General features: G+C 43.6%; 1 protein-coding gene across 1 annotated transcript; it reads right to left on the bottom strand.

Moving 5' to 3' along the window:
- Positions 1-10,355: 10,355 nt before the first annotated feature.
- On the bottom strand, positions 10,356-16,400 carry LOC141343197 (cell adhesion molecule CEACAM20-like). Its single transcript, XM_073847799.1, has 8 exons — positions 16,385-16,400; positions 14,629-14,775; positions 14,262-14,516; positions 11,689-11,803; positions 11,360-11,400; positions 11,140-11,162; positions 10,618-10,749; positions 10,356-10,434 (listed from the first exon to the last, which is right to left on the bottom strand). The coding sequence occupies exons 1-7, from the start codon at positions 16,398-16,400 to the stop codon at positions 10,618-10,620; spliced, it is 729 nt and encodes a 242-aa protein (XP_073703900.1). The 3' UTR covers positions 10,356-10,434.
- Positions 16,401-19,474: the final 3,074 nt, after the last annotated feature.

The following is a 19,474-nucleotide window of genomic DNA, read 5'->3' as shown; positions in this document are numbered from 1 at the left end:
CAAAAAACAATCATTTCGTGTCTTAGGACACCAATGTATCATCACGAGCCGCAGGGTGTAATTTGGATTTGTCTGTGCATGTTTTTGTTTACTTTTAAAGGTCTGGTGCCCATTCACGTCCATGATAAGGCTGGCAGACTGCACCGGTTTTCGTAAAAAATCTTTGTTTGTGTTTTTCTGAGGAAACAAAGTAACCTACATCTTGGATGCATTGGGGGTAAGCAGATAAACATCAAATTTTCATTTTTGGGTGAACTATCCCTTTAAATAGACTGAAGAAAGGGCGTGGTTACAAACAAGCTAACAAGGCTAACGAGGGGGAAGTACAAATAAGGGCAAGACTAAACCAAATGAACATGAACCAAAAGGGGGAGACAAGGACTAAACCATTATCATAGGAAACAATGGGGGAAAAACACTAGGAAAACAGAACAGGGCAGGACAAAATACTGACATTACACTCCCCCTCCCCAAAATGCGCGCCTTGCGCCGTCTAACATCCATAGGGGAGGGAGGGTGGGCACCCTGGAGACCGCTAGACAGGGATACAGGGAACACAGGACACAGGGGCGGTCTCCAGGGCAGACAGTCCAGGTGGCCATGGCCGATCAGGGGAGTAGCCCCCCCAAAAAATTTTCTTGGGGGAACCTAAGGCATAATCCACCCAGGAGAGCACGGAAGGGCGTGCTGGAGAAAGCGCCGGCTCTGGAGGGGGCGCTAGAGGCGACACCGGCTCTGGAGGGTGCGCAGGAGAGAGCTCCGGCCCTGGCGGGCGCTTTAGAGGAGCAGGCTCTGGAGGGCTGGACGACCCCAGCGGAGACTCTGGAGGGCTGGGCGTCTCCAGCGGAGACTTAGGGAGAGCAGGCTCTGGGTGAGCGGTCACTGGAGTGCGCTCTGGCGGCGCGGTCATTGGAGGGCTGGGCGGAACCAGCGGAGACTCTGGGAGGCTGGGCGGAACCAGCGGAGACTCTGACTTGGCGGTAGCCATCTTGGGTGCAGACTCTGGCGTGGTAGGCATCTTGAGAGCAGATACTAACATGGCAGCCTTCTTGCTTATAGACTCTGCCGTGGCAGCCATCTTGCTTACAGACTCTGCCGTGGCAGCCATCTTGCTTACAGACTCTGCCGTGGCAGCCATCTTGCTTACAGACTCTGGCGTGGCAGCCATCTTGCTTACAGACTCTGCCGTGGCAGCCATCTTGCTTACAGACTCTGCCGTGGCAGCCATCTTGCTTACAGACTCTGGCATGGCAGCCATCTTGCTTACAGACTCTGGCATGGCGGCCATCTGGCTTACAGACTCTGGTATGGCAGCCATCTTGCTTACAGACTCTGGCATGGCAGCCATCTTGCTTACAGACTCTGGTGTGGCGGCCATCTTGTGAGCTGACGTGGCGGCCATCTTGTGAGCTGACGCTGGTGTGGTTGCTGACGGGCTTGTTCGCAGAGAGGAAGCCTGAGACACTGGGCTGAGGACCGTCGTGGGGCTTAGGAGAACTTGGGGACACGGGGGAGGGAAGGAGGGAGTGAGGTCGTTGGAGTGATATGCAGAGGGCTCTGGCTGTTGGTGAGATGGGGTGACTGCATGTTTCTAGATGGGAGGAGGATTACCTTCACCATGACTTGGAATGGGGAAGCACATAAATCAAGAACAAAATTTACAAAAACTGCTACGGGACGGTAGCAATCACTAGGAGTAATCAAATTAAACAAACTATCATCCTTGAGTCCCATCTGGAAACATGCGTTAACCATCTTGTCACTCCATCCCACCAGATGGTAAACGCTCAAAAACTCCTCCACATATTCCTCCAGCGAACGCTCACCTTGCTGGAGGTTCCATAGTTGGTCCCCAGCCCGGTTCATCTTTTAGTTTGGTCCGTCGTTCTGTCACAATTGAGCAGGAGCAGGAATCCGCAGTAGATGAAAACACTAGGGCTGTCCCCGAATAGTCGAAGATTCGATGCATCGATATGCGGAGCCTGATTCGACCACCGATCTCACAGTCGAATCTTCGTGGGTGAAACGAGCATCATACCATTTTGCCAATATGGGGGTGCTCAATGTCTAATTGCACACAGAACTACTGGTTTTGTACGGTTATATTAAGTTATATTCAGCCTTTGATTATGATAATGCAGTAAAAACAAAAGTGAAAAGAAAGAAGCGTTCAGTAAATATTTTTAACGTGTTTGTGAATAATTCCAACCACCCCTGTGACAAATTTAATTTTCACTTTCTCTGATGCATGACGAGATGAGGACCATCTTGACGCGTTTTTGCAGTTGGAGGCGCCTCTTTTGAATGGTTTTCTGTTGGCAGTGAGCGTTCTGTGCCCTGTTTATGCGCCCCCGGCTGCTGCGCCTCGCGTTTTGCAGGAGCGCTCTGAGCGCCTGAAGTTGAAAAAAAAAAATCAACTCTGAGCGGAAAAACACCCAACGTCATTCGCGTTCTTTTCCATTGTCCAATCGAATGAATGGAGATGCGGGTCTTCTGTTGTGATGGCGAAAGTTTACCGTTGCTTAAAAAGTCCGGAGACTGCAAGAAATGGAGGAGAAACCTTTGGTGTCTATCGTGGGTAACCCGGAGCTGTATTATTTAGGGTTTCTGCTAATATGACAGTTTACTTAACAGCAAAAAACTAAGTTAGAGCGCTCGCGCTATAATCCTTTGAATAGACTGACAGGACAGCTGTTTTGGTCGTTGCTTAGCAACATAAAAAAACCGCAGCACACTGCTCTTTCATTAAAAGTCACCAAAAAAGGCAGTGCTGTGCGCCTCGCGTTTTTAGAACTAAAAGACGCGTTCTGTGTTTTTATTTAAACCTAAATAAGTTTGTCTGTCAGTTGGCAGGCAGTTTTGGTCGCTTATAAAATAAAATAAAAATAGTTTTACCCTCCTGCTGACTATAGTGTCGTGCCCCTCCCAACCCATTCACACACGCACATAAGATGATTCGACTATCGGTCGACTATAGAAAGATTCGAAAATTCTGATTCGACTATGAAAATTCATAGTCGGGGACAGCCCTAGAAAACACTAATATTTATTAACAAACAAATGATGAACATAGAGCAAACAGAAAACCGTGTAACTTCAACGACGGACAACAGGGAGTGAACAGACACAGACTGGGGGAGACAAGGACTAAACCATTATCATAGGAAACAATGGGGGGAAAACACTAAGAAAACAGAACAGGACAGGACAAAATACTGACAAGATGTTGGTAAATTATGACTGCTGTATTTGCTGTTACACATAAACAACTGTACACCACACTCTCTTAGGCGACATTCTGTTGTTTTTAAATGTTGACAAAACAAATTGTATGTAATTTTCAAATTCTAGAACTTCTACAGAGAACAAGTTACCTCGGTGTTGAAATACAAATATTTGGGTATTATTATCGACATCACATTGCATTTTGATTCACATATTAAGTATTTGCAAAAAAAAAAAAATTAAGAAGCAGCTTGGCTTTTAGTTTAGAAATAAGTCATGTTTTTCATTTAAGGTCAGGAAAAAAATAGTGTCCGCTATGTTTTTACCGGTTCTTGACTATGGGGATGTAGTTTATCAGCATGCCCCCTCTTATTTCCTTTCACCATTGGATGCTATGTGCCATGGAGCTCTAAGATTTATAACTAGATGTAAATTCTCAACTCATAATTTTGAATTTTATAAAAGAGTTGCATTCCCTTCTCTGAGTATGCGCAGAAAAATGCATTGGTTTCTGTAGATACATAAGGCAATTTAGGGTTGTTTACCAATTTATCTCTGTTGTCTTATACAAAGGACTCCGTTGAGAAATTATTCATTATGATCTCAATCAAATTATAATCTTTGTGTGCCTCCTGTCAGGACTGCACTTGGTAAAACTTCTTTTTACAAAACTCAGTGTAATAGAACTATTTTAAGTCCTTATTATGTAATTTAGTGAGAAACTTATTGTGATTGTATAATGTGTTATTTGCTGTTTTTGTAATGTTTGTTGTAATCTTGTTGTTATATGTAAAATTAGCTGCCTATTTTGGCCAGGACACTCCTGGAAAAGAGATTTTAATCTCAGTTATTTTATTTCCTGGTTCACTAAAGGTAAATGAAAATCCTAATCTGGTTCTCCAGGAGAACAGCATCTGGCAGTGCTTCGAGTTCAAGGCTAAAACAGATGTCAGCTTGCTACACTGTTACCCACATTCAACTAGTGGAAAAAGTAACTGCCACAGATTTGTTCACAGGGAACGTAAATTACTAAATCAAACCACTTTACAAAGACCTTGGTATTGTTGTATATTATCAATATGATTTTCAAATTTACATGAACTGAATAGCTAATATCAGTTAACAAATAATCTTTCATTTATTTGTTTCTAAAGGTGAATTTAGTCATAAATGTGGTTTTCATTATCCACTATCAGTTTCATTTTCTTTTATTTGCCCAGGAAACAAAGATTGAGAATGTGTCAGATCATTTCTGAGAAGCTATTTGAGGCATGTCATCAGTAGTAGCTAAGCCTTAATAATTTATGCATTGTAAAAAAAAATATATATATATATATAATTAATATTCAAATTTAAACCGCTAGATAAAATACTGAATAAATGAACAGACAGGATGTGAAATGTGTACTAAAAGAACAAGTTTTTAGTCTGCTTTCTACCTAGTTTTGTGTGAAGATTCCATGGTACCCTACTTGCCCTATTTTAGTATGTTATGTTTTTCACATTATAACAGACATTTAGCTTTTATATCTCAGTGTATATGTAATGGTTTTGCCCCTAATCTTTTACTGTTACAGATATATTCCATTTGTAAGGAACGATATAAAGAAAAAATACCTCTGTCCATTGTGAAATGCAAGTTTATAAAAAAGGCATTAGTGAAGCACAGAGCACAGTTACAAACAGCTACAGGTTATATTTCAGTATTATGCCACACACACATTTTTTATCTTTAAATTGTAAAAAAAAAAAAAAAAAAAGAACAGAAAACAAGAAAATTATGCAGCCTGGTAGTGTCACACCCTCTGCACGTTCCCTCAGCCCCAATCACCACGATCCTCCACCAACCAGCCAATCACCACCACAGCACACCCGTGAACCATCACCAGAATTCTAATCACCGTCACCTGCACCAGCAATCACCACACCCTTCATATACTTACCTCTGTCACTCACTCACCGGCTGGTATCGAAGTTGCATGGATGTTTCTCTGTGGATCTTCTCCCCCTCCTGTTGTCTCTCCTGTGCTCCTCGTGGATATTCCAATGTTCTCCTGTGCTCCCCGTGGATTGCTCTAATGTTCTCCTGTGAAACACCTCAAATGCTCCTCGTGGATTTCCCCGATGATCTCCTGTGAAACACGTTGATCGTGTTAAAGGGAAGTGACTGTTGCTAACGCTATACTACTTATGAACTTGAACTCACCTGTTGTGTTGTGTTTGAAGATTTGACCACAGACCTTTATTCACCCGTTTGCACGTGTGTTGAACTGTGCACGTTTGTTAATAAATACCTTGAAAGATACTCACCTTCTCCCTGTGTGTGTGGTCGTGACAGGATACCAGCCCAAAAGTATTAACTCACCGCGTCACTCATGGAGGCGAGCGCCGCTATCACCGAAGACACCCCCGACCCATTTTCGGATATGGTAAACGTCCTTCGTCAATCTCTACCTGCTGCTCCAACGACGATTTCCAACACGCCCCTCTCTCGCCCCATGAGTTATTCCGGAGACCCGGGTGGTTGCAATGGTTTCCTCCTGCAAAGTTCCCTCTATATCGAAGCCAACGCACACCAGTTTCCTAACGAAATTTCTAAAATATCTTTTATGATTTCCCTCCTCACTGGGCAGGCACTTCAATGGGCAGACGCACTCTGGAATTCACGGAGCGACGCTTTAATCTCCTATAATGCTTTCGTTGCCCACTTCAAGGACGTGTTTGGAGCTGCGCTCACTCCCCTTTCCGTGCACGATGAACTGATCACTCTGAATCAAGGTACGTCCAATATTCATGAATACACCCTGCGCTTCCGCTCCCTAGCGGCCACCAGTGGTTGGAACCAAGTCGCTCTCCTAGCAGCCTACCGTAAGGGGCTTAAACCCCAGATCCGCAAGCATATGGTCATTTACGATGACAATGTACCGCTGGAAACCTTTATTAAGAAGGCAGTAGGCATTTCTCAACATCTCTCAGCGTGTCCTTCTACAAAGTCTGTACCCAGCTTCCCTCCACTCCGAACACCGTCACCCCAACGAGATGCGGAAGAGCCTATGATTACCGACTCCTATCGCCTGGATCCTGCGGAGAGGAAACGACGAATTAATAATCGTCTGTGCCTATATTGTGGAGAAGCCTCACACTTCATCAGTGCCTGTCCAGTCCGCCCGCCTCGTCCAATGGTGAGTACCGTATCTATTACTCCAGCCATGTCTCTCTTACCCCATATTACCGCTGAACTAATAGTAAACTCTCGTACTCTCCCCATCTATGTGCTCGTGGATTCCGGAGCGGCTGGCAATTTTGTTTCATCACACTTCATTGCTAAACATCGAATTCCCACCGTTCAAAATGAGGTCACATACCAAATTACCACAATCCAAAACTCACCATTGGGCGATGGTAAGATATCTCGCCGGACCAGAAAAGTGACCCTCGTCTCCCAACACAACCACCGTGAACATCTGACCCTCCTAGTACTCCCGCGAGCCAACGTGGATGTCATCCTGGGCAGACCATGGCTCATTAAAGCACCAACCCCGCATAGATTGGAGCACAGGAGAGGTCCTGGAGTGGGGCAAAACGTGTGAGAACCACGGCTACCGTCCTTCCTCGTCGGATGCAGAGTCTCCATACCGTCCTATTCCTCTGCACGCCACCACCATAGAGAGCCCTGCCACTCAATCCGCCACCGCCATTCCCCCCGTCTATCAGTCTTTCACCGATGTCTTCAGCAAGGAACGGGCCACACAACTACCACCGCACCGGCCCTGGGATTGTAGTATCGACCTGCTGCCAGGCGCCAAACTACCCCACGGGAAGATCTACCCCCTCTCACGTCCTGAGCAGGAGGCCATGGAGAATTACATCCAGGAGGCTCTCCAACAGGGGTTCATCAGACCTTCCACGTCCCCAGCAGCATCCAGTTTCTTCTTCGTCCCCAAGAAGGATGGTGGGCTCAGACCCTGCATTGACTACCGGGTGCTCAATGACGCCACGGTGAAATTCGCCTATCCACTTCCTCTAGTGCCAGCTGCCTTGGAGGAATTACGGGAAGCCCGCATCTTCACCAAACTCGACCTCCGCAGTGCGTACAACCTGATCCGTATCCGAGAAGGAGATGAGTGGAAAACCGCCTTCATCACCCCGACCGGTCACTATGAATATCAGGTGATGCCCTATGGCCTGGCTAACAGTCCTTCCGTATTTCAGAATTTCATGAACGAAATCTTCCGCGACTACCTCCATCGATTCGTAATCATCTACATTGACGATATCCTCATTTACTCACGTAACCTAAAGGAACATCAAGACCACGTCCGCCAGGTTCTCCAACGCCTCCGTGAGTACCAACTCTATCTGAAATTAGAAAAATGTGAATTCCATCAGCCCTCCATCTCCTTTCTCGGATACGTGATCACTGCGGAGGGAGTTCGTATGGAAGCCGGTAAGGTGGACGCAGTGGCCAAGTGGGCGGAACCCAGGACGGTGAAGGAGCTTCAGCGTTTCTTAGGCTTCGCTAACTTCTACCGACGCTTTATAAAAAACTATAGCCTCCTATCGGCTCCACTCACTTCCCTCTTAAAGGGAGGACGCCGGGTACTACAGTGGACTCCAGAGGCTCAGCAAGCCTTCGACCGTCTAAAGCTAATGTTCACCACCGCTCCCATCCTCAAGCACCCCGACCCTTCAAGGCCCTTCGTGGTGGAAGTAGATGCGGCGGACGTAGGCGTAGGAGCTGTGCTGTCCCAGTGGTCTGATGAACCCCGATCCCTCCATCCGTGTGCGTACTATTCCAAGAAACTCACCCCAGCCGAGCAGAATTATGGAATTGGAGACCGCGAACTGCTGGCAATAAAGCTCGCCCTCGAAGAGTGGCGGCACTGGTTGGAAGGAGCCCAGTTCCCCTTCACCGTAATAACCGACCACAAGAACCTCCAGTACATTCAGCACGCCAAGAGACTAAATGCCCGCCAAGCTCGCTGGTCACTATTCTTTGCCCGATTCAATTTCAACATTACTTACCAACCCGGCCACAAAAACACCAAAGCAGACGCCCTATCACGTATGTACTCACCTGAACCTACCTCTGACGATCCTGATCCAATTCTACCCCCATCTGTCTTTCTCGCACCCATACTATGGCAGCTGGATGAAGATATACGGGCCGCCACCTTCGAGGAACCTGCACCACCAGAGCTTCCCCCGGGTCGTGTCTATGTCCCAAGCCGTCTCAGACCCCTTCTGCTGGATAGTACGCACACGTCCCCCGGCTCAGGACATCCTGGCAGCAGGCGAACCCTCTCGCTCCTCCAGCAGAAATATTGGTGGCCCAACATGAGCAGGGAAGTGGAACGGTACGTCCAGGGATGTTCGGTCTGCGCCGTCAACACAACCCCACGCCGCTTACCCGAAGGTAAATTACAACCGTTACCTATTCCCCGCCGACCCTGGACACACTTGGGCATTGACTTCGCCACAGACCTGCCCCCCTCTCAGGGTTACACCACAATTTTAGTGGTAGTCGATCGATTCTCAAAAGCTTGCAAATTAATACCTCTCAAAGGTCTCCCCACAGCACTAGAAACCGCAGAGGCACTGTTCCACAATGTATTCCGGAACTTCGGACTCCCAGAAGACATCGTGTCCGATCGGGGACCCCAATTCATTTCCAGGGTCTGGCGGGCCTTCTTCCAACTCCTGGGTACCACAGTCAGCCTGTCATCCGGATATCACCCTCAAACGAACGGGCAGACCGAACGGAAAATACAGGAAATCTCCCGCTACCTTCGGACGTACTGTTCCCAACATCAAAACACCTGGAGCCAGTATCTACCGTGGGCTGAGTATGCGCAAAATTCCCTCCGTCAAACCACTACTGGTCTAACCCCATTCCAATGTATTCTAGGTTATCAACCAGCTCTGTTTCCATGGACTGGAGAGTCCTCCGAGGTGCCCGCGGTAGATCACTGGTTCCGAGAGAGCGAGAGGGTGTGGGACTCAGCGCACGTCCATCTCCAGCGGGCAGTACGGAGGCATACGGAACACGCCAACCGTCGTAGGTTACCCAACCCAGTTTACCTCCCCGGGGACCAGGTATGGCTGTCCACTCGAGACATACGCCTCCGGCTGCCCAGTAGGAAGCTGAGTCCCCGCTACATAGGGCCCTTCACCGTTCACTCACAAATCAACCCTGTCACCTACCGTCTAAACCTACCTCCACATTACAGAATCGCTCCCTCGTTTCACGTTTCCCTACTCAAACGCCACACTGAACCCCTGTTCCCTTCCTCCACAGAATCGGAGTCACCTCCTCCTCCCGACCCGCCAGAGATCCTTGGAGATAACATCTACCAAGTCCAAGAAATCCTAGACTCCCGGCGGCGGAACGGCCAGCTCCAGTACCTAGTGGACTGGGAGGGGTTCGGACCCGAGGAGAGATCGTGGATACCCCGTGACGACATCCTGGACCCGACTCTCCTCGAGGAATTCCACCGCCAACATCCCGAACGCCCAGCTCCCAGAGGTCGTGGTCGTCCCCGTCGCCGTTCTTGGGTGCCAGGAGTCACCCGTGGAGGAGGGGGTGATGTCACACCCTCTGCACGTTCCCTCAGCCCCAATCACCACGATCCTCCACCAACCAGCCAATCACCACCACAGCACACCCGTGAACCATCACCAGAATTCTAATCACCGTCACCTGCACCAGCAATCACCACACCCTTCATATACTTACCTCTGTCACTCACTCACCGGCTGGTATCGAAGTTGCATGGATGTTTCTCTGTGGATCTTCTCCCCCTCCTGTTGTCTCTCCTGTGCTCCTCGTGGATATTCCAATGTTCTCCTGTGCTCCCCGTGGATTGCTCTAATGTTCTCCTGTGAAACACCTCAAATGCTCCTCGTGGATTTCCCCGATGATCTCCTGTGAAACACGTTGATCGTGTTAAAGGGAAGTGACTGTTGCTAACGCTATACTACTTATGAACTTGAACTCACCTGTTGTGTTGTGTTTGAAGATTTGACCACAGACCTTTATTCACCCGTTTGCACGTGTGTTGAACTGTGCACGTTTGTTAATAAATACCTTGAAAGATACTCACCTTCTCCCTGTGTGTGTGGTCGTGACAGGTAGATCATCTTGCAGTAGCTTATTAATTATTCAGTGTCTTTACTTCCTCATCTGCGCACAGGAGGAGCATTTGATACCTGAATGGAGGGGTTACACAAGCATGTAATCACATAAACCAATCAAATGACTTCCTTATTGTTTTACTTCAAAGCTACAGAACAGAATAAATAGCACTTATTTTGTAATGGAGCCAAAACACACACATGACATGATGCTCTACAATGGGATCAACTGGACTTAAATATTATGAAACTGCTCACCTAAGGAGGAGTAGGAGCCCTTGGCCTCTCTGAAACATTTACATACTCATTCTCATACACATTTTCATCTTCGAAATTCTCGTATATATGTTCACTCATCTTCCCTGGAATCATTTCTTCTTCTCTCGCCTTCTGCAAATAATTCATTTATAGTTTGTGTCCAACTATTTTTTCCCCTCCTAAATTATAATTAAAACATCAGGCACAATGATGTAGACACTTGAGGTAAAAATTAAATGTAAAATAAATAAATGTTCATGTTGCTTATAATGAAACAGAAAGCCCACTATAAACAGTGGTAATGCCTATCATGATTTAAAATTTGTCAATAACCAACATTTAAGTGTAATCATCAGCATGTCTTTGTACAGTAAAATGTGAAAGATTAAATTTAATTAAAAATATCCACTTATCCATCAATAAACTATTTGATCTTTTATCTAAGAGGGAATTAAAGAGCTTACTGATTGAGTTTATGAGTTTATTTTTTTACTTTCAGAAGAGATTGCAGAGGTTACTCACGGTCTCCTGTTTGCTTTGTGCTGCTGTTTAAAAAAGAAAGACTCAATGAATTTAAATCTGAAAGAAATAGATATTGAATCATCTGTAATATGAATAGTTAGTCTGAAATCTATTACATAATATAATTATCAAGGTCAGTCTAGATATAATTGGTGACGTCAGTTGTGTTGTTCAATCAAATTATACTAATGCTGACAATATGAATGAATAACAAACATACCTCCACTTGCTTTTCCTTTTTGTTGTTGGTTTAACTTTGGGCTGTAGCATCAAGACAAAGACATTTTGTTACAACTAGTTATCTTACCACATTTTTGTCCCACAGAAACGCACTTTATAACAGTGACAGTTCGGTCATTTTATTATGTATAAAACACCACAAATGTTACAAACATATCACATAAGAATGAGATTTTCATAATTGAGAACTTTAAAGTTCAAATGTAAAACTTGATTGACAAAGGCTTGTTGGAAGCTGTGCTTTGTATACAAACATGTTAACTCAATACTTTGATCATAAAATACATAGTGATCTGCCAGATTACTCACATTTTATTTGTTTTTATTAAATAGACAATCAGACCACAAATGCCTGCAACTGCCACTAAAACCCCAATGACAATCCCGGCTATTGCCCCTGATGTCAGCCCTCCTCCACCACTGACTATGGAAAAGAGACAACAATCAACAGACAAAGCAATGTACTACACACAATACTACCTTTAATACATGTCACAGAGTGATCTTGTTACTGTGACACTATGAACATATCCACACCCATACCTCATGAGTATACATACAGCATATCACACTACATGGTCTAAATGCCGACACTATGGGGTTCCATTTGTGCCAAAAATAAGTCGTCTGCTTTGTGCTTTGTACTATAGTTTTGTCTTTGTCTACAGTCATTGCCTACTTGTTCAGGTAAATCAGTAAATGTTGGCGTCTATGCTGTTCGTTGACGTCGTCTTAATCTGTCGTCCTTTAGTTTTTCTCTTTGTTGTTTTTGCTGTCGTCTTTATTGTTGTGACGTCCTGTCATCTGAACTGTCGTCTAGTTCTGTCGTCCTGTCATCTGATCTCTCCACTTAACTATCGTTCTGTCATCTGTTCTGTCGTCCTTATTGTCATCTGCTCTGTCATCATGTTATGTCATCCATACTGTCGCCTGTTCTGTCGTCCTAATTGTCATCTGCTCTGTCGTCATGTTCTGTCGTCTGTTGTGTCATCTGTTCTGTCGTCCTAATTGTCATCTGCTCTGACGTCAATTTAGGCATATGGCGAGACATAAAAATGTACTGGTAAAACTATACTTTTTTGACAGTAAAGATACCCTTTACTGAGAGCACTGATTCTGTAATGTTCTTAGATTCTTTTTCCATTATAAAATGAAAACTCTAATTTTATATTACAACTGTTTATTGGGAGGATGTTCAATAAATTTAAACTTGTTAAAATTCCTTCTGATCCTAAGTTCCTTTTTTTGTTGAAATAACCCATTCACATTTCTCACTAAAAAGTAAAGTTACCACTATGACTACCACAAGAAACAAATGATAAACAGATGTATTTAGATAAAAAGGAATACCTCCGTAAACTGACAGATGAAGACTTTTATTTTGACAGCTATGGGCAGGTATGTTGTGTCTACACATCACACTCGTTTTCAAACATAAACGATAGCTATGACAAAATTACCTGATAACAGTATTGAACAGTGAGGACAAGAACAAGACGACAGAACATGACGTCAGAGCAGATGACACAACAGACGACAGAACATGACGACAGAGCAGATGACAATTAGGACGACAGAACAGGCGACAGTACGGACGACAGAACATGACGTCAGAGCAGATGACAATAAGGACGACAGAGCAGATGACAATAAGGATGACAGAGCAGATGACAATTAGGACGACAGAACAGATGACACAACAGATGACAGAACATGACGACAGAGCAGATGACACAACAGACGACAGAACATGACGACAGAGCAGATGACAATTAGGACGACAGAACAGGCGACAGTACGGTCGACAGAACATGACGACAGAGCAGATGACAATTAGGACGACAGAACAGATGACACAACAGACGACAGAACATGACGACAGAGCAGGCGACAGTATGGATGACATAACATGATGACAGAGCAGATGACAATAAGGACGACAGAACAGATGACAGAACATGATGACAGAGCAGATGACATAACAGACGACAGAGTAGATGATATAACAGACGACAGAGCAGATGACAGAACGATAGTTAAGTGGAGAGATCAGATGACAGGACGACAGAACTAGACGACAGTTCAGATGACAGGACGACAACAATAAAGACGACAGCAAAAACAACAAAGAGAAAAACTAAAGGACGACAGATTAAGACGACGTCAACGAACAGCATAGACGCCAACATTTACTGATTTACCTGAACAAGTAGGCAATCACTGTAGACAAAGACAAAACTATAGTACAAAGCACAAAGCAGACGACTTATTTTTGGCACAAATGGAACCCCATAGACACTGATAACATCTGAAGTGGTCTGTTGTAAGGTGTTTGTGTTAGTCTGTATCAGAGTATTGTGTGGCTATTGTTTATTGTTTATGGTTTAAGTATAGTGTTGTGTGTTTTTGTGTTTTATGTTGTAGATGTGTTATGTTGTATGTATTTTTAGAGCATATAAATGCTTTAAATTATAGATCTCTGTGATCCAGGAAGGGGAGGGGAGTGTAGGTGCTACAGGTGGCTCCGGCCTTTTTAATGTCCTCACAGTTGCAGTGAGAGGTGTTGCCATATAGTGCAGTTTTGTTTTTCGTTTACGGTTTCAGTTTTGTTTTCCGTTCTATTCTGTTGCTTGTTTGATTTCACCTCTACACTTGTAAATAAAATCCACTTCTCACTGCAAAGTCCTGTTGTGCGGATCATAAATGGATCAACCACTCGGCGATCTCTTACAATACAGTTTTACTTGTATCACAACTTAATTAATAATAGTAGTAGTAAATATTTTTAATATATCTTTTTAAAACAAAATTCATTTGAACAAATGGTAAATTAAGGTCAAAGTATTGGTTATCAAAAAACTCAATACAGGCTCATTTCTTACCTTGAACTAGTAAAGCATGTTTTTCTGAGGCGTTTCTTCCAGTGATATTATTCCAGGCTGTGCATTCATAATCTCCACTGTGTGTGAAGTCAGTCTGATCTATGGTGAATGTGTCTGTGGTCACACCAGTGTCTGTTCCATTAAACTTCCAGCTGAATGAGGCAGCAGGTTCAGAATTTGCAGAGCAAGAAAGCAACATACGAACCCCTAAATCCACTACAACCTCACCCTGAATATAAACAACTTCTGGTCCATCTACACAGACAAAAGACTTACTGTTAGAGGAACAAACTGAACACTGAATAATGTCTGTATTTTATCAGGATTGAGCTCAAATCATCTTGATGTTTGAATGTTTCACACTCACAGTTGATGATCAGGCTGAGTTTTGCCGTCCCAGAGCTGACAGGGTTTGTATATATACACTGATATTCTCCACTGTCTGATCTCTGCACTGGACTGATGGACACTGATCTGTTATAAGATGAGAAGATGATGCTGTTGCTAGGAGACAGATGTAACCCATGTTAAATGTGGTGCCTAGAAAAATAAATAGGAATATAATTGTTTATTGCAATTATACTTCTTCTAATTAAAAGATTAACAGACTGAAGCGATCTATAAAAATAGATAGCGATTTAATTATGTATTGAAAAAAATATATAATTATTATAAAAATTGTGCATGGAGAGTGTGACGTATTGCGCATACGCGAGTTGCGTATGACGTAAGCAGAGGACTCACGGAAGAACGAGAGAGGTGATAAACACTAGCGCACGAGAGAGAAGGATTAAAAAAAAAGGATTAAATAGGTTCATATGGTTTAAATTCATTTAAATATGGTTAAAAACAAGCTTATAATACTTGTTGGTTGATGATGATGAATCATTTTAGAGCGATGATTGACGATCTGAGCGCCAATGTTAGCTGATTGTGAAGTTCCCTGAACCTGAAGATGTTTAACGAATTGTTATAAACGGGATTTGGTGAGTTATCTGTATTTTCTTTTCTTTTAAAGATGTATTTTATGTTGCTGTACCAGTCGTACATTTCAAAAGATCGTTTTCACAATGTTAATATGAATTATTGTGAACTGCTGAATGATGTATTTTATTTAGTTATGAATATCAATTTTGCACATTCTAAATATTCTGGTAAAGGACACTTGTTCATTATGGAAGTTGATATGGATGTGTAAACATTTAAAAGAGCAAGAAAAGTTTAAAAGGAATTGCACTGAATGCTAATGACACTGTTTTGGTAAAACAGGTCAGGTTTACTGAGGTTTACAGGTCAGTTGAAACCTTTTCTCATGGATTTGAGATGGCGAGCCACCAAAAACTTGAATTCTGATCTCTGGACCTGGAAAGATACACCTTTGCTGTGACACGGAGGATTCGTTGAATCAACTTTCTGTTCCATCATCTTGTTTCAGCTGGACATTCTCTTTTGCGGTACATGTGTATGAACTGGTAGGAACTACCTGAATTTGCACTCACCACTGGACATCCAAAAGGACATTTTGCACCATTTTCAAAAGACAATTAAGGAAAAGAAAAGTCCTAACAAGGGTATTTTTGATTGAACATTATTGAGTGTTAAATGTAAAATTTGGATTTCTTTTGAACATTTTAGTTGTGAAAAGAGGTTTTAGTTCACTTGAACTGTTGCATTGAATTGTTATATGCCCAGTGTGTTTTGTTAATGGGAATTTCTTTGTTTTGTTTTTTTCTCACGATGGTGTGAGAAATTGTCAATATAACAGCAAAATAAGATAAAAATCCTAACTCTAAATTAAAGAATAGTGAAGCTTAATAGCTGTCAAAAACATAGCAGATCAAATAGAAGGTTTTCCAAATTACTATGATCCAAGGAAACAAATAAAATAGATTAAAGCTTTTATTTAAGAGAAGAAAAGGAAATCAAATCTTGTGACAAGAAGGAAAGAAAGACAACACAAAGAATTAACTGGTTGTGTATACATTTTATTGTTTTCTTTAGTTTCATCTTGGTCCATGTTGTTTATGTGACTGTTGAATTACAATACATATATTTTGGATTATTCTATTTACACGATTGTGTGAGTTCATTTACTGCCACCATTAATTCTGTTCTCCACTTACCTAGAAACTGGTCCATTGCTCCAACTTACGGTTAGGGCAATTGTTACATAAATCTTGGCGAGCCAGCAGCCAGGAGAACAGTGGTAGTAAATATCTTCTGGATAAGTTCCTGAAAAGAGAATAAAACAAAAAAGAAAAAAAATAGATTCTACAGACCTGAGATTACGTTAATCTTAAAAAACAAAAAACATGGATATTGTTGAAAGTGAGAAGGTTGAAGTTGCGAACTCAGTGATAATTCGTGGGTTGACAGGCACTGAGCTTGACGAGGACTTAGCTGAATTTTTAAACAAACACGGACGTGTTAGTAGACATCTGAGAGTAGATGATCCACAGTCGCCTTTTCATAGAGATGTTATAGTAGAATATGAAAGCTGTTCTGCCCTGGTAACTCTCGAGCCTATGTTGCCATACACTTTCAGAAGCCCACATAACATCTCGTATGTCATAACACTTTTGTCAAGTGCCTATGTACGAGCAGCAACCAAACAAGCAACCGCCTGTTATTTTGCTGAGTTGCAGAAGTTAGCAGAGATTAGTGGAAAGACTTTTGAGGAACTTCTGAGAGAACAGTTAACTCAAGCCACTTCATCCGGTGATGAACTTGCAACAGATGAGAACAAGCCAAAGCTTTCCTTAGGGACTGGTAGTCCCACGCATGATCCTCCTACCTCATTCAAAGAAATGAAAAATGTGGAAGGGTGTCAAAGCCCAGAGAGTGTACGTTCAGTGCTGTTTGAAAAGAGAACTTCAACTTTAGATGTGGTTGATGTAAATCCACCTGAAATCCAGCGTGTGATAGTTGAACACCTAATTAAAAATGAAGGAGCCTCCTACATGCATGCACCTTTCAGACTTCGAGTGTTCTCTGGGAAAATTCCACGTCCAAATGCTGAAGTTGATTATGATGCTTGGAGAGGGGGTGTTGAACTGATTCTTCAGGATCCTTCACTTTCCGATTTGCACCGTTCCAGGAAAATATTAGACAGTTTGTTACCCCCAGCCTCAGAAATTGTGAGACATCTGGGTGCGACAGCCCCACCTAATGCATACCTGGACATTCTGGATTCTGCCTTCGATGCAGTCGAGGACGGGGATGATCTTTTTGCGAGATTCTTAAACACACTACAAAATGCTGGAGAAAAGCCCTCTGTGTATCTACAGCGCTTGCAAGCAGCTCTCTTAAAAGCGATAAAAAGGGGTGCCATTTCCTGTGCTGAGGCTGATAAGCAGCTCTTGAAACAGTTCTGCCGAGGCTGTTGGAATGATGCATTAATATCAACCCTCCAACTTGAGAGTAAACGAGATAGCCCACCATCATTTCTGAACTGCTTTTGCAGTTGCGCAGTGAAGAAAACCGGCATTCTGCCAAAGAGAGCCGCATGCGCCAGCATCTGAATGTGCATCGTCATAAAGTCAGCTCTAATGCTGTATCCTCTAGCTCATTTGACTATGAGCAAGACATGACATCAGAAGGGAGCGAGATTGCAGATTTACGGAGACAAGTAACAAAACTTCAAAGTCAACTCAGTAAACAGAAAGTTAAACAGTTTGAGAAAACTCTGCTACTACCGAATGATGAGGTGCTCGACTTAAAGAAACAGATCGCAGAACTTCAGAGTCAGTTCACGAAATTAGAATCCCAGAAGCCTCTAAAGAAAAAGAGAAACTTTCGTGAGACCAAAAACACTCACTCTAAGCCCACCCAGCCAACCGTTTCAACCATGGTCCAAAAGTCACAAGAAAGGCCTAGGCCAGGATATTGTTTCCGCTGCGGTGAAGACGGACATATCGCATCTGCTTGCGAAGGTGATCCAAACCCATCTTTAGTAAATGAAAAGCGTAAGCAGCTGAGGGAACGACAGAGCCTGTGGGATCACCAGCAGAGCTCAGGGGGCTCAGAGTCTTTAAACTGGAATTAGCCCCTGTAGTGAGACGTACAAGGGCTACCATATGCAAAACTAGTCTCAAAGGATTTACAGGAAGAAGGGGTAACTTAGAGGGTTCCCATAGCAGAGGTCCATTAGCCAGCCTTCCAAAAGGGCTGATAGGGGCTAAGTGTACTGCTAAAGTGTACATAGAAGGAAAGTCATGTTCGTGCCTCCTGGATACAGGGTCGCAAGTAACGACAATCTCCCATTCTTTTCATCAGGAAAACCTGCCTGAGCTAAGTATAATCCCCTTGGAAAACCTGTTGGAAGTGGAGGCTGCCAATGGGCAGGTAGTACCCTACTTGGGGTATGTAGAGATGAAGGTCAAGTTTCCTGAAGATTTTCTTGGAGGTGTCGTGGAGGTGTCGACTCTTGCGCTGGTTATTCCAGATACCAGTGGCACTGCTCAGCCCAAAGTGCTCATAGGTACCAATACTTTAGACTTGGCATATGGGAAGCATCTTGAGACCAATGACTCCGTTACCAAGTCCATTCCATTTGGCTATAAAGCAGTAGTAAGAACTATTGAGCATCGACGGAATCAAAGAGCAAACAGTAATGTCGGAATGGTCAGACTCCCTACGACTGATGCTGTTGTTGTACCTGCAGGGCAAAATCTTGTTTTAGAAGGAGTTGTAACAGTAAGAGGACAAGTGACAGATAAGTGGGTATTGATGGAACCCCCCTCTTATTCTTCTGTACCAGGAGGATTGTTAGTTGCATGCTGTCTACTTGATCTACCTAAGCATCCATTACACAAGATCCCTGTAGTACTTAAAAATGAGACGGAGCATGATATCACCATTCCTGGAAAAAGTGTAATTGCAGATATCCATGCCATACAGAGAGTAATATCCAACAAGGACGATCAGAAGGAAATTGCGGCTTCAAAGGTGGAAAAGAAGCCTGTAAAGGAACTCCGGTTTGATTTCGGTGACTCCTTATTACCCCAGGAATGGAAAGAGAGGATTTCTCAGAAATTACGGGATATACCTGAAGTTTTTGCCTTGCATGACCTTGATGTTGGAAGAACTGACAAAGTGAAGCACAGCATCAAGCTACATGATGAGACTCCTTTCAAACACAGGGCTAGGCCCATACATCCTGATGATTTTGAAGCAGTCCGTCGGCATCTTGAAGAGTTGCTTGAGGCTGGAAT

The sequence above is a fragment of the Garra rufa genome, chromosome 9 (assembly GCF_049309525.1).
Source record: "Garra rufa chromosome 9, GarRuf1.0, whole genome shotgun sequence".
In the NCBI taxonomy this organism is placed as follows: domain Eukaryota; kingdom Metazoa; phylum Chordata; class Actinopteri; order Cypriniformes; family Cyprinidae; genus Garra; species Garra rufa.
Note: the sequence above shows the minus strand (reverse complement) of the source record. Positions and strands in the feature narration are given on the sequence as shown.

Excerpts from the sequence above, each read along its gene's own strand:
- LOC141343197 (XM_073847799.1), bottom strand. Across the intron at positions 11,804-14,261 it reads ACATGCTTTACTAGTTCAAG|TCAGTGGTGGAGGAGGGCTG; the intron begins GTAAGAAATGAG and ends TCTTTTCCATAG. Across the intron at positions 11,401-11,688 it reads TTAATAAAAACAAATAAAAT|CCCAAAGTTAAACCAACAAC; the intron begins GTGAGTAATCTG and ends TTGATGCTACAG.